This window comes from Crocodylus porosus, unplaced genomic scaffold (assembly GCF_001723895.1).
Source record: "Crocodylus porosus isolate Cpor-Errol unplaced genomic scaffold, CroPor_comp1, whole genome shotgun sequence".
Taxonomy (NCBI): Eukaryota; Metazoa; Chordata; order Crocodylia; family Crocodylidae; genus Crocodylus; species Crocodylus porosus.
The window spans coordinates 6,425,749-6,440,162 of record NW_017728886.1 but is presented as its reverse complement, the minus strand read 5'-3'; the positions used below and the strand labels follow the sequence as shown (position 1 = coordinate 6,440,162).

The 14,414-nt window shown below is 52.5% G+C and overlaps 1 protein-coding gene across 1 annotated transcript in view; it reads left to right on the top strand.

Annotated features, from left to right (window-relative positions):
- The first annotated feature begins 7,766 nt into the window (after nt 1–7,766).
- CCDC12 (coiled-coil domain containing 12) overlaps nt 7,767–14,414 on the top strand; it is a 66,550-nt gene continuing 59,902 nt past the window's right edge. The window contains exon 1 of the mRNA XM_019529755.1: nt 7,767–7,868. Within this exon, the coding sequence (XP_019385300.1) occupies nt 7,845–7,868 (24 nt within the window). The 5' untranslated portion in view covers nt 7,767–7,844. The remainder of the gene's footprint in view (nt 7,869–14,414) is intronic.

Genomic DNA, 14,414 nt, shown 5'->3' with positions numbered 1-14,414 from the left:
CCGGTAGCGACCCGCCCGCGATGACTTTGGCCGCGGCCACATCTGGGTTTGGGCTGCGGCGGGCCACGGGCGGAGAGGTGCGGTTGGGGCCCGGCTGGAGACACCCTCCGCCCCCCAAAATGGAGGCCCCCCCAGGTCAAACGGCTGTGGTGCCGAAGGGGGTTGAGTGTCGCGGGCGCCTCGGGAGGCACGTGATGCATGCTGCAGTGGGCACGGGCTGGCGGGGCCGTGGGGGGGTCGTGGCTGTCCTTGCACCCTTCCGCAGTCCGACCGGCCCTGGTGCCCCCCCTCAGCACGCTGCTGGCCCCGACCCTCCGGACGTGCGTGCCTGCGAGTACGTGTTTGCACACGAGCAGTGTTGAACCCAGCGGGGTGAGCCGCACCGACCAGGTGGCTCCTGCTTGGAGCTGACATCATCGCACATCCCAGGTGTCTGGTGGTGCTCATTGTCCCCTGCTGATAATTAGCGTCCCTAGGAGCCGCTGGAGGGTTAGTGCCAGTTTCCACCCCCTCCCCTTAGGTCGCCTCCAGCCCTCTGGGAAACCACGGGACTTTTAACAGCGAGCGTGCCCAGTGAGCGTGCCCGGAGCTCGTAAGGGGCTGCAGCTACGCCGGTCGGACCTCCCCGCAAAGTCCTGCTGGGGCCGCCGGGCAGTGCCGCAGAAAGGACCGGGGCACAGGGGACAAGACGACGGAGACGAGCCAGCAGCGTGCCCTCGGCGCCGAGAAGGCGACCGGCACCCTGGGCGCGTCGGCAGGAGCGTCGCCAGCAGGTCGAAGGCAGCGATTCTTCCTCGCTGCTCAGCGCCGGGGAGGCCACATCTGGAGTCCTGTGTCCAGCTGTGGGCCCCCACGACAGAACAGATGTGGACACGTTGGAGAGAGTCCAGGGGACGGCAACGAAAATGGTTGTGGGGCTGGGGGACAGGACTGGCGAGGAGAGGCTGAGGGAACTGGGCTGATTTAGTCTGCAGAAGAGAAGACCGAGGGGGGATTTAATAGCAGCCTTCACCTCCTTCATAGATTCATAGATGTCAGGGGCTGGAAGGGACCTTGCAGACCATCGGGTCCAGCCGCCCGCCCGCTCTAGGCAGGAAGACACCTGGGGTTAGGCGACCCCAGCGAGGTGACTGTCCAGTCTCCTCTTGAAAACCTCCCGGGTAGGTGTCTGCACCACCTCTGGAAGGAGTTTATTCCACAGTCTGGACACCCTGAGCGTGAAGGAGTTTTTCCTGGCATTAAGCCTGAAGCGGCCGTCCAGGAGCTTATATCCATTGCTCCTGCCCTCCCCAGGGCTGCCCGAGTGAACAGGCGTTCACCGAGCTCCTGATGCACCCCTCAGATATAGCGGTAAGCCACTACCGAGTCCCCTGTCAACCTCCTCCTCCAGGTCCCGCAACCTCTCCTCGGAGGGCTTGCCTCGCAAGCCCCTGGTTATACGGGTGGCGCTTCTCTGGACCCTCTCAAGTTTTTCCACGTCCTTATTGAAGTGCGGTGCCCAGCACTAGACGCAGTCCTCCAGCTGTGGCCTTGCCAGCGCTGAGTACAGCGGGAGCATCACTTCCTTAGTTTTACAGGAGCCGCGTCAGTTGATGCATGCCAGCCCGTTGTTTGCCCTGCTGACCACCGCATCGTGCTGCCAGGTCGTGTTCATGCAGTGGTCAGTCATTACCCCTAGGTCCCTTTCAGCTGTGGTGCAGGTCAGGCCGTCACCTCCGAGCCTGGATGCATGTTGAAGGTTACTTGCCCGCAGATGGAGCACCCTACACTTGGAAGTGTTCAACTTCGTCTGGTTCTGCTCTGCCCAACTCTCGAGCCTGTCCAGGTCTGCCTGCATCAGCAACCTATCTTCTGGTGTGGCCCCATGGCCCTGTAACTTGGTGTCATCCGCGAGCTTGGCTTTTCACTCCCCCATCCAAATCATAGATAAAGATGTTGAAAAGCACTGGTCCTTGCAGGGGGCTCCAAAGAGGACGGAGCTGGACTGTCCTGGATGACAGGACAAGGAGCAATGGGCTCAAGCTGCAGCAAGGGAAGTTGAGGTTGTGGATTAGGAAAAACTTTCTCACTAGGGGTGTTGTGAAGCACTGGAACAGGTCACCCAGAGAGGTGGTGGACTCTCCATCCTTGGAGGCCTTTAAGACTCGGCTCAATGAAGCCTTGGCTGGGATGATGTAGTTGGGGCTGGTCCTGCTTGGAGCAGGGGTTGGACTAGATGTGACCTCCTGACGTCCCTTCAACCCTCCTTGTCTATGAGTCTTTGATTCTCTGTGTGATGGTGGTTGTAATGGGCACATCAGAAGGCACCAAATGAGATTGGGGCAACTTCGTGTTGGGCCTGAGAGCACCATTGAGGAAACGCACACCCCGTTTCATGTCTCTGATGAACTAGGAGGAAGCTGGCCCTTGCCTCTTCCAGGTTCTCCTATGTAGAGCGGTGTCAGGCTGTGTTGGCATTTTCCAGCACGTGGACTGAGTGGATGGGGCATGGTCCCAGGCTGGTGCTTTCATAGTGCAGACGTGGCCGAGGCCTTGTTCCTGCGTACGCTCCCCCCAGTGTGTGTGAGCATGTGCTGACTGGGGGCCACAGCAAGAGCCAGCCCATGCTCAGAAGAGTTTCCAGTGGAAGACCTCCATCCTGCACAACCAGACGCAGGTGCTGAACTCTGTGGCTGCGAGCCACAGAATCACAGAACAGTCCGGCTGGCAGGGCCCGCCGGAGGTCACATTGGGCATGTTTACACATGCGCTTTAATGCACATTCACCTATTTTAACGCACATTAAAAGGTCACTTAAAAAAATCCACGCCATTTAGCTAATGCACATTAAAATAGGCGAATGTGCATTAAGCGTCACTTTAAGAACCATGCTCTTCAATTAATGCGCATTAACACAGGGTAATGCACGTTTTCCTAGTACCTCGCAATGGAGGTACCAGATTTAATGTGCATTAACTAAAGTGCATTAATGCCCATTGAGTCCAACCCCTGCTCAAAACAGGATCACCCCCATCTAAACCATCCCAGCCAAGTGTTGGCCAACCTGCCCTTGAAACGGAGTGAACAGCCTTCTTGTTCCGTCACCAAGCACAATACCTGAAACTTCACCAAACCCCCTCATCTCCCATGAGCAAAGCGGGGCCGTGAGAGCCAATGACTGGACCGTCCGCTGCAAACCAGCAGACCTGTTTGTGGTGGTAGCGTTCAGCATGAGAAGCTCGACCTGCTCTTGCAGCTATGTCCAAAGCAGCTCAGCCACTATAGGAAAGAACAAGGAAGGGGCTGTATGGGCGAGCAGAGAGCTCAGAGGGGTGGTTTGTAAGAGCCATTTCTTTTTGTGGCCTCTCTCTTCCTTCCTGTCACCTCAGCAGCAGCAATGAAGTCATTCCACACATAAAGCCTCTGAAGTCTAATATTTAACCCGGCATTTATCACAGCTTGGCTGGCAGCTGGAGCTCCCTGGTGGTCTCCCATCCCAGCACCAGCCAGGGCTGACACTGCTTAGCCTCTGAGACCACGCAGGGGACGTGCAGCCATAGGCTGGGATAAATTCGAGGTTTATTTATTCTGGGGGAGGGCTGGGCAGGCGATGACCCTGGAAGGAGGCTGGGAGAGGTTGGAGAGCAGGACGGGAAGCTGAAAGGATGAGCGAAGAGGTGGAAGAGGCTGCAGCAAACAGCTATTGTAGCTCTACATGGGAGGAGCATAGATCAAGGGCTCGTTGCATGGGCAAAAGCATTTTCTTCCAGCCTGGCTTCTTGCAGCATGCTCTCTTCCTTTCTTTGAGCCAACCCTTCTGTTCCTCTCGGAGATTTTGACTGCCTCGTAGACAAGGCTAAGTGAGGACTTGATCCCCATCTCCCCGGACCACCACGGGAAGCAGCTTTGGCCGGCAGACAGCTTTTTCCTTTAGCAGGAAAGGCCACGACTGGATCCTGTAGCTGGAAAGTTGGCACTGGGCAGTGCAGCTGATTTAACTTGCAGGGCTCTGTGTGGGCCCAAAACGGGGAGCGAGAACTAGCCTTGAACACCACCTTCCCATGTCTCCCTCTCAAGCCCTGCTTCTCAAGGGGCCAAATCCTCAGCTGATGCAAACCGGCGTTGCTCCACCAAAGCCCCCCATGGAAGGGCTGACCGGGCTCTGCCCTGAGCCGCCTGGGCACCGGCTGATGGCCTCCGGGTGCTGATTGCTCTGTTCTTCCAGCTGTCGCCTGATGCAGGCCTGCTGTTCTCCCCTCCCCTGTCTCTGTGCACGTATGACTTGGCAGGGAGGACCTGGGAAGGAGCTCAGAGAGCATCTCGTCCCGAATCTCGGGTCACCCTGCTCTGTGCCAGGCAGGGAACCAAAGTACACTGCAAATACTTGGGCTCTCAGCAGTCCCCAGCTGGTGCTAAGTGTGGCTTCCTGAGTCCTGTGGCTTTCCTGGACAAAATAAAGGGAACTGGCTTTGGTTTTAGGTCTCTCACCCTTGGCAGGGCTGGCGGAGGCTTCTCGGCTGTCGTCTCCCTGTCCCAGCTTGCAATTCAGAGTGGGCGCAAGCCTGCGTGGTGTAACTGGGCAGTGCTGTGGGCTGAGCTCTCTGTCCCCGCTGCCCTGGCATTAGGGCTCTGGGCTCCAGAACTGCTCCTGCTCCACAATCTTGGGCCTCTTACTTTACTCCCCTGCCAGCCTCATATATATGCATATGATCCTTCCTGTTTGTAAGCAGGAGGGGGCCGGGCACCAATTTTGCAGGCCCTGATGCAATATATACCAGTGGCAGCAGGGGTCTGATGGAAGCCAGTGGGTATTTAGGCTCCTACTGAGAGCTACAAGTAAATGGGGCTGGCAGGGCCCTTGGGGGTTGTTATCTAGTCCGGCCCAAGGCAGCAGCATCCCTGTCTCAGCCAAGCGTCTGTCTGGCCTGCACTTAGACACTTCCACGGACAGGGGCTCTGCAGTCTCTCCAGGCAGTGTGCTCCTGGGATGAACCACCCTCAGGGTGGAGAGGTCTTCTCAACCCCCAGCTGAAATCTCCCTGGCTGCAGTTTCAGCCCATGATGTCTTGCCCTGTCTCCTGCGGCCCGAGGGAATCGAGGATCTCCACTGATTCCTTAAATTACACCTGGAAATGAGACCTGAGCTCTTCAATTGCAGATTCTCTCCGATCAGCCAGAGAGAACAACGGTTTCAGACCCGGGTGCTGGAGCCTTAATGATATCAGCTCCCTGCCCTGGTCTGTCCCAGACTCATAGACAATGAGCGCTGGAAGGGAGCTCAGGAGGTCACATCTAGTCCAACCGCCTGCTCCAAGCAGGACCAGCCCCAACTACATCATCCCGGCCAAGCCTTTGTCTACCCGGGTCTTAAACACCTCCAAGGCTGGAGACTCCACCACCTCTCTGGGTTACCTCTTCCAGCGCTTTACTACCCTCCTCATGAAAGAGCTTTTCCTCATATCTAACCTCAGCTTCCCTTGCTGCAGCTTGAACCCATTGGTCCTTGTTCTGCCATCTGCCCCCACTGAGACCAGGCTAGCTCCAGTCTAGAAACCCCTAAACTTGTTCACAACAGCCTCCCTCTGGTCTCTGTAGGTCTTGGGGCCCAGGGAGATGGCAGCAGGAAGCAACTCTTCCTGGGAAATGTCCCAGAGCCTGTGTTTCAGGAGGGGCTGGAGCAAAGGTGGGCCTCAGTCAAACCAGAATGGGGCAAGGCAGGAGGAGGTGGAGGGAAAAGTTGAATAAGGGCAGGGGTGCAGGTCTTCCATTTTGAGGGTGCAGCCAGCCTCAGTCGGGGTATGTCTACACGGTGGCAGGAGAGGGCTCAGTCATGCTGCGGAAGAGCAAAGGAGTCCACCCCCGGCGTGCGGTAGTGAGGCGATCTGGCACTGCTCCATGTCAGCACAGACCCAAACCCTAGGCGAGGCTGTGCTGCTGGCAGCATTGCCTTTGACTCAGGGTGTGAAGTTCTTCTAGGTCGCAAAGACGCCCGTGGGTGGCAAGGCACCATCTTCACCAGTGATGAGAGGATGAGCACATATGAGGAGATAAGTGCAGGCTCAGGCTGGTCTCTGCCTGGCCGTTGGCCTATGCCCACTCCCAAGCCTCTCTACAAAGAAGCAAGCACTGTGCTAAATCAATTATGTTAGATATTAAGACAAACTTTCCCACAAGGAGGTTAGTAAAGCACTGGGACAGGTCACCCAGAGAGGTGGTGGAGTCTCCATCTTTGGAGGTGTTTAAAATCTGGCTAGACAAAGCCTTGGCTGGGATGATGTAGTTGGGGCTGGTCCTGCTTGGAGCAGGGGGTTGGACTAGATGTGACCTCCTGATCTCCCTTCCACCCTCATTTTCTATGAATTAGTTTTTGAAATGCAGTGCTGCTTAATTTACAAAAGTTGAGGGGTGCCTCAAGTCAAATGATGGGTGCCTTGAGAAGCTTTAGTAATACACTAGGGTCCTGGGGCTGTATTATTCCATTTAAAAGGAATGCAAAAACAAATATAATTTAATTGGAATGAGATAAAAAACAGTCTGCAGAGCTAGGAAATCCGAGCTTCCTTATCAGGAGCCACAAAGAGGCAGCAGAATTGCAGAACAAAGGATTGCTTGATTGGTGGAACATTCAGACCATGATCAAGGAAAAGTGGTCGTTAACACCTGCAGAGTGAAGAGTTTAGAAGGAATCAAGTACATTTCAATGAGCCATGAAGTCAGCTGACCCCCTCACTAGAGCCTGATTAAAAATACTGCTGCCACTGCCAGGCATCTGGTTTAAACTTTGGGTGGAGCAGGAACCAAAGAGTGGGGCAAGTGCACCAGTGTGCCCCTCTGGATCCACCCCTGCTATCCGTCATGCTAGGAAGAATTTAAGCTTCTGATACTTGTCCTTTCCTGGGGTGGTGGGGAAGGGATGAGCAGGGAAGAAGACTGTAATCGTAGGGCAATCAGGAGCTCTGGAGGAAGTCAGAGCTGCTCCAGGGTTGCTGTGATTTATGTTTTCCTTTCCTTAGCCGCTGAGCTCAGTTCCAGTGCGGACACCCCAGTCACTTCCCCCATGGGTCTCTGATGTCTACACCAGGGAGTCAGATATACAGCCTGCAGGCCAGTGGAGCCATTCCTTCTGGCCTGCTGGGCTATTGACTGGCTCTGGGAAGTTGCAGGGGTGGGGAGGGGGAGGAACTTGGAGGCAAATCTCTCACAGATTTTGGGGCCTCTGGGCCTCAATGGCCATGGCCATCGGCAGCAAGGGGAACAAGGCCTGCAGTCACCAGGCCCCCACAGACCGCCGCCACTGCCTCCATCACTAGACCCACAGTTGCTGGCCCCATAGAGCCAGCCCAAGTAGATCCCCTGGTTTAGATGTGGCCTGGGGTGAGTTGGACATCTCCACCCTACACTAGGCTCTTGGAGAAAGGCTCACACCCCTCTCTGCTTGCAGGGGTGGGCTCTGCACAGGGGTGTTCTCCATTTCCGCCTCCTGCATGCAGCCAGACCTACCTATTCTTGTGGCAAATCCTTTCCATCAGCAGGGTGGTGCCGCCAAGGGTGCACAGGGCACTGCTTTGTTACAGCCAGTTTGGGGACCACGTGATAACAGTACTGCATTGGCAAGACAGTCAGTTGATTGGTTAAATACTGTCAATCAACTGGTCAATTGACTACCTATTTTTTGACCAACCAAAGATGATAGCAATTTTACAAGAAAAACTAGATTTTTTTTGCGTTTTCTTGACAGAAATATGATGAGCTGTGAGTGTCCGTGGGTCTGCAGCTCCAGGCTGGAGTTGTCTCCATCCTTGTTCCAGTGATACAGGCTGCTGGGCCTATGCCTGCCTCACAGAACTGAGGGTTTGTTCACTGGGATGGCACCACTGCTCACCATCACGGTAGCTACAGACTGAGCAAGGGAGGTGGAGAACAGGGAGGTGAGCAAGGCTGTAACCAGAGCAGCCTCAACCCCGTCCCCAAGCATGAGCCAGGGACCAGCACCAAGAAGCCATTTCCCTCTGGCTGACCAAGTAGAGCCGGGGATGGGCTAGCCTGAGGGACCAGCAGAAAAGGTTATCCTCTTTGGAGACCAAGCTCTGTGACTCACCGCCCATGTTAACTGCTCTCTGCATCTGGAACTTCCCGTGCTGTTCTCCTGCTCCAGCAGTGCAGGGTTGGAGTCATCTGACATAGTCCAAGACCTGATCCCAAGCTCATTCAAGTGCATTGCAGAACAACCACTGATTTCTCTAGTCCAGGACTTGACCCTGGCTATGGGTTGCAAGGGAGAGTCCCTGATCTTTGCAGCCTTTTCGGGCCTGTGACAGCCCAGGGACTGCCAGCTATCCCTCAAATGGAGTCCTGTTGCTCAGTCTTGTCCCAGTTGGGGGCTGTATTACTGATGCCTCAGCTCCTGGAGTCACAGGATTAACTGAGCCTCTTCATTCCCACTAGAAAAGCAGGCTTCTATTTGGCAATTGTGATTGTGGAGAAACCCTTTGTCCTATGACTTGCATGTGACCCAAAGAGCAGCAAGCAGCAGTTGCTTCAATGGGGGTAGGGGAAGGCACATAATAGAATAAAAAAGCAGGATGGGTAAGCGTGTGGGGCCTAATGACCTAGCTACATTGCAGCATGGGTAATAATAACCCACCAGGCATACATTTCTCTGGTGGCTTCAACCTGCTATGAATTTGCTTTCTTTCTGTCCAAAACTCCTGCAAGAGGAAGTGATCCCTGCTTGCCTTTCTGCTGTCATGCATGGACTGTTTGGGAAAGGAAAGTGCCAAGTGAAATAGGCTGCTGTGCTCAGACACAGCTGTTCGTGGGAGGGAAGACGGAGCAGGGACCATCCCAGAAGAGCCTGAAACCGTTCAGTGCTAAGCTGCAAACCTTAGACCAGTGGTTTCAGCCTGTGGTCCGTGGAGCCCTGGGGATCTGCAGGCTATGTCTGAGGGGTCTGCCAAAGGTGACTCTCATCAATCAAAATATGTGAACATCCACACATACAATTCAAAGGGGTCTGCACCTCCATCTGACATTTTATTAGGGGTCTGCAAATGAAAAAGGTTAAAAACTACTGCCTGAGAAGGTGGAGGACATCAAAGATAGTGGAGAAGACCTCTTAGATGGCAAGATCAGTTCTGGTTCTGCTCCTGCCTTACTTGGTAATGTTCCCACTTAATCTCTTTGACTTCAGCAATGAAATGCGGACAATTAACTCCATAACAACAGCCGGCAGGTGTGGTGAGCCTCAGTGACTCAATGTCCAGGCAACACTGGGAGACTCTGAGAGGGGCAAAGGGCTCATTGACGGCTCTGTGTGACTAGGGCTTGAGCTCACTGGACCACAGTGGAGTGACCCAGCATTCCCCTTGCTTTGCCCCTTAGCAGCTTAGCACTGATCCTGTTTGTTGGAAACCTGCATTTTAGGGACCCTCATGTAAGACAACTCAAGCCTGTTGTGGTTTTTCAGATGGGATGATTTGATTGAGCTGCAGTGCTAGCTTCTCAGGGCTGGCTTCCTATGAGCGAGCTGCTGGAGGGGGGAAAACAGACCTCTTTCTGCACAGGAACAGTTAGTGGTGTGTCCAGAAGGCTCCACCTTGAGACAACTGCCAGGAGCAGCCAGCCATGGAGGGGACAATGGATGAAGAAACAGACTTCAGCAGGTGACTTGCATCTAGAGCTGGAAGCAGGGAGGAGCTTTCAGGTGTGCTGAATTGCCCTAAAGTAAGAGCATCGGGACCTGGGAAGAAGGAATGAATGAGAGTTTTGCTTTGCTGTGTATGTCTATTAAGCAAATCAAACCTCAGGAAGGGGCTGAATTATGCCCCAATTCTCAGGGAAGACAGACAATATTTTAGTTGCTGAAGGGGTGAAGTTACCTGCTCTCACGGAGGCTTGGCTACATCCAGACACCAGATGGGTTTCCTTGACTCAGCAAGCTTTCAGCTAAGCATCTGCTTGGACTCACTAATCTCCATCCTGCTACAAGAAAAAGACCAGAATAAATTCCTGGGGCTTCCCTGACAGCTTCAGCTTTGTGGCTTAAGAGCTGGAAAAACAGCAATTTGAGACCTGTCAGTTTTGAGAGCTTGATTTGCAGCCAGAAAAGACTCATGTGTTTGTGAGCATGCTGCTGTTGCTTTTCCTCTGCTGGTAAATGTCAGCCACCCTGGGTACATGCAGGGAGGTCAAGCCATGTGTTCACATAATGTCCCAGCCTCCATGTGCAAGTGTGGTAATGCATGTGGCAAGGGCATGTGATGGTTCATGCCATCAACAAGCCTGATGTGTTAGCTGAAAATCAGGCTGTGAGGGTACATTGTGCCTTCTGCATGAGAGTCTTAAAACACTTGATGAATATAAATAAATTAACCCCTTGGGCTTTCCTCTGAGTCACATGTAACCTCCCTTTTACTGAGGGGGAAATGGAGGAAGGAGGATGTGACTTAAGCTATGTCTGTAGGGTAAACTCATCAGACTTGGCAATGGTGTCCTCAGACACAACACACTACTCCATACAGGTCAGTTCCCAACCTGGCAGTGTGGCCGCTGGGCACATCTACACGTGCACATTTACTGCGCAGTAACCAAAATTACTGTGCAGTACAGGCATGTATCTACATGTGCACACCCATACTGCACAGTAAATACGGTGACTTATGCCAACTTGAGTGTAAATTTGATACCTGCACCGTGCAGGTATCAAACTTATACCCGATTAGTTACTGCGCAGTAAATCTGTAGACGTGTAGATACCTTACTGCACAGTAATGCTGTGTATGTGGACTGACTTGGGATTAACTTAAGTCCCAAATCAAGCCACATACACTGTTAATGAGCTTTAACATCTACACTTGTAGATGCCAGCCTATTTCCATTTACTGCATGGTAAATTTAAGCTGGCGTAAATGTAGACACACCAACTGTGCTTCAGTTGAGCTGGTTAGCACTGCTCAGTGAGAGCCACTTAGCCTGCTCGTGTGCTTAGTCTGCCTACAGCACTATAGAGGTACAGCCCTGCTGCTACCAATTTAGGGGCTAGAGACAGACATTGGGTTAGCTAAGACTGGAGAGCCAGAAACCCAGGCCTCCTGTCAGATGCATGTAATCAGAAAAGAGTGTAAAAAGAAAAGAGTGCACAACATTCCTGAGCAGAGAAGCAATATTTTAATGAGACACATTCCTTCCTGCCCTCCACCGGCTCTGACACTGAACTGACAGCTGCTTTTGTCCGATGCCTCATTATACATGTTTCTGCAGTTGACGATGATGTTACTCCCAGGCTTTCTTTGATGTCTGCTTAATGTAATGGCTTGGCAGTTACTTAAAATGCAAACATCCGGATTAAGAAAACCAAAAGCTTCCATGTTAGCTTGGCAAAACAGAACGTGGTGATTTCTGTGAAAGAAGTTTGATCCTGTTCATATCACCAAGCTGGACCAATGGTCCTTCTAGCCCAGTATCTTCCCACCACTTTTCTGTCTCTTCTCTGCTGCTTTATATAGGACCAGTGCTCTCCTTTAATCTGGTATCATCCCCAAGGTCCTCTATTGGGCAGGACCAGCTCTGTGTACTGATGTCTCTCTAGAGATCACCACTCTTCATTTGAGCAGAAACCAGCTACAGTGTGGGTTGAGGTAACCCTGCCATCCTTCGCCTTGTTGATTCAGCACGTAACGTGCTGCAGTGCCCAGCTTTCCCTGCCTAATACCTGTAAGCACAGGGCTCCAAACAAGCTTAAATATACACTAGGCTGTGTTTTGAGGTGATAAATTCTTCTTTGGGTTTGCTGCAAGCTATTTTTGACAGCAGGATTTCCTGTTTAGCTTGCTGGAAGAAGGCTGTTGTAGGACAGTTTGGTTTTGAAAGCAGCTCCTGACACGGACCCATGGAATGACAGGATGGGCTGCAGCACCGCATCGAGGGACCTGGAGGTTACAGGGGACCATAAACTGAACACAAGCCAACAGTGTGCTCTTGTTGCAAAAAAAGCCAGCAGCACCCTGAGTTGTATTAACAGGTGTCACTTGTAAATCAAGGGAAGTGATCCTTCTTCTCTGTTCAGCACTGATGAGGCCTGTGGACTGTGCCCACTTTTGGGCCCCTCATTCTAAGGATGGGGACAGTTTGGAAGGAATCCAGCGCAGAACAACAAACATGATTAGGGCCCTGAGAGGCAAGACTGATGATGAGGAAAGGCTGAATGAAGTAGGGGTATTTAGGCTGGAGAGGAGGAGACTGAGGAAGGGTTTGATAACAGGAAAGGCTATTAATGAGGATGGAAGTGGGCTTTTCTCTCTGGCCACAAGGGACAGAACAAGAAGCAAATGCCCCAGGATGAAGCTGGGTAGATTTAGGTTGGAGATTTGGAGTGACTTTCTGACTCTGAGCATGCTCAGGCATTGGAAGAAGCTGTTTCGAACAGCTGTGGACTTTCCATCCTAGGAAATTTTCAAGCGCAGGTTGGACAGACACTTGGCTGGGATGGTTTAGTCAAGGATGCTCCTGCCTTGAGCAGGGGGGCCGCACTAGATGACCTTACGAAGCCCCTTCCAGCTCTACTTTCCTATGATCCTAATCCTGATCGGAATGGAAGTATACTAGTGCACTGATGATGGTCCTAAAGAAATGCTGCCCCCACGACTGGGGGAGCTGTTGCCTTTGTGGTCTGGGTGCACAAGTTACCACGTCTGGGATTGGTGAACCCTGAAATTCCCTGCCAGTGGGTATCACCTTGGTCAAGTCACTTACCTCCTCTGTGCCTCAGTTTATCCATCTGTAAAAGGGGGGAGGGTGGTAATCCTTACCACCCAAAGGATATCAGATTAGGATCTAAACTGATTATTCTAATTTAAAGTACTCAAGACCGTCTTATTTAGCCGTAAGTATTTGTCCCATAATCCTCCTGTAAAACCGTGCTCCTGCTTCGCAGCCTACAGGGGAAAAGCAGCTGTCCCATGAGAGAAGCAGAGCTTAAAAACCAGAGGCACTTGCTGCATATTACTGAGGCAATAGAGCTGGGTAATACGTGCTGGATGTACTGAGGGCCGGAGGGCTTTTCAGAGGAATCAAAGGTTATTCTGCAGCTGGATATGAATGGGACAGCCCTGATGACAGACCTCGTTCTCACGGCCTTTGTCCACTGTATTAATGATTCCCACGTGGATAAAAAAGCCAAGACATTTACACCAGCAGACAAGGTTCTTTGGGTAAATCTGGTATCTTTTATTAGACCAATTCAGATAGCTGGAAAAATTCTTCTTTGCAAATGTTCGGGTATAAATACCCTTCATTAGGCTGAGGAAGCATCTGCAGTTGATGTGCGCGCTCTTCCTGGATAAAGTGAATACTAAAGAAGCCAGAGGCTGGTCTGCATGCAAGAAAGCCGGTCAAGTGAAGGTGTAAAGTGAGGAGCTTACAATGCGGGGGCACAATTCCTGGGATACTGTCGACTGACAGGCTGCAGCAAGGTGATGTAGCTCAGTTGTCCCTAAAATTTTGCGTGTCTAGCACAGATTTGTGGCAATCAGAAATCGCTATGATCTGATGGGCCCTTTGGCGATGTGAGCTCATTGGGGCTCTGTGTCCATCTTTAATGTCCATATCCTTACCTAGTATTCCCCACCAGTTGGAGGAGCGGGGATCTGTTCACCCTGTCGGGGATCACTCTGCTTTCAGGGGAAGCTTTGCCAGGGGCTTCCCAAGAAGCAGCCTTTTTCGATCTCCCTCTCCTGAAGGATGCCCTGAAGCCAGCTGCGGTGTGGCTTAGCTTCACGAGGGGCAATTCTTTGGCTTGGGACCCTGGCTTTTCTCTGTCTTTGTCTTCCCCAGGGATCCGTAGCCCCATGACCTTAAATAGCTCCTTTGTTTTGATGGGCTCCTGGGAAGTGGGGTCAGATGTCCCCAATAGCACATCGCACAGCTCAGCTCAAAAACTGTCTTTATTGTGCCAATGGGGTTCCTCCCGTCCTTCCTCAGACTCACTCCATCTTCCCTGGGGCAGCTCCTTGCTCCCGGCTCTGTTTCCCCAGAGACTTTCTCTCTTCTGTCCGTCTTCTCTGGGACTTGCTGCCCGGCCTAGACATAGGTACCCTTTCCCTACGTCCCAGCAATCTCACAGCCTCGCTCGTCTTCTGCCACGGAGCCACCCCTGCAGAAAAAGTCACAAAACCATAATATAATCCCGGAGGCGGACGCTCACTCTGTACAATTACACATTATGGCCCAGGGAAGGACTCAGGCAGCAGGCTGTGCTGCTAGGCCCACATTTCTGTCTTCCCTAAGGTAAAAATGGCATCTTACTTCCTGAATTACTTATGGCAACGCCTCTACAATATTCCCTGCTACAAATCAGTCCCGGAGCCTGTGTCACACCCTGAGGTCCCTTAAACCCAACTAGTTAGGATTCCCCCTCCCGGCTCACCCCCTTTGCCCCT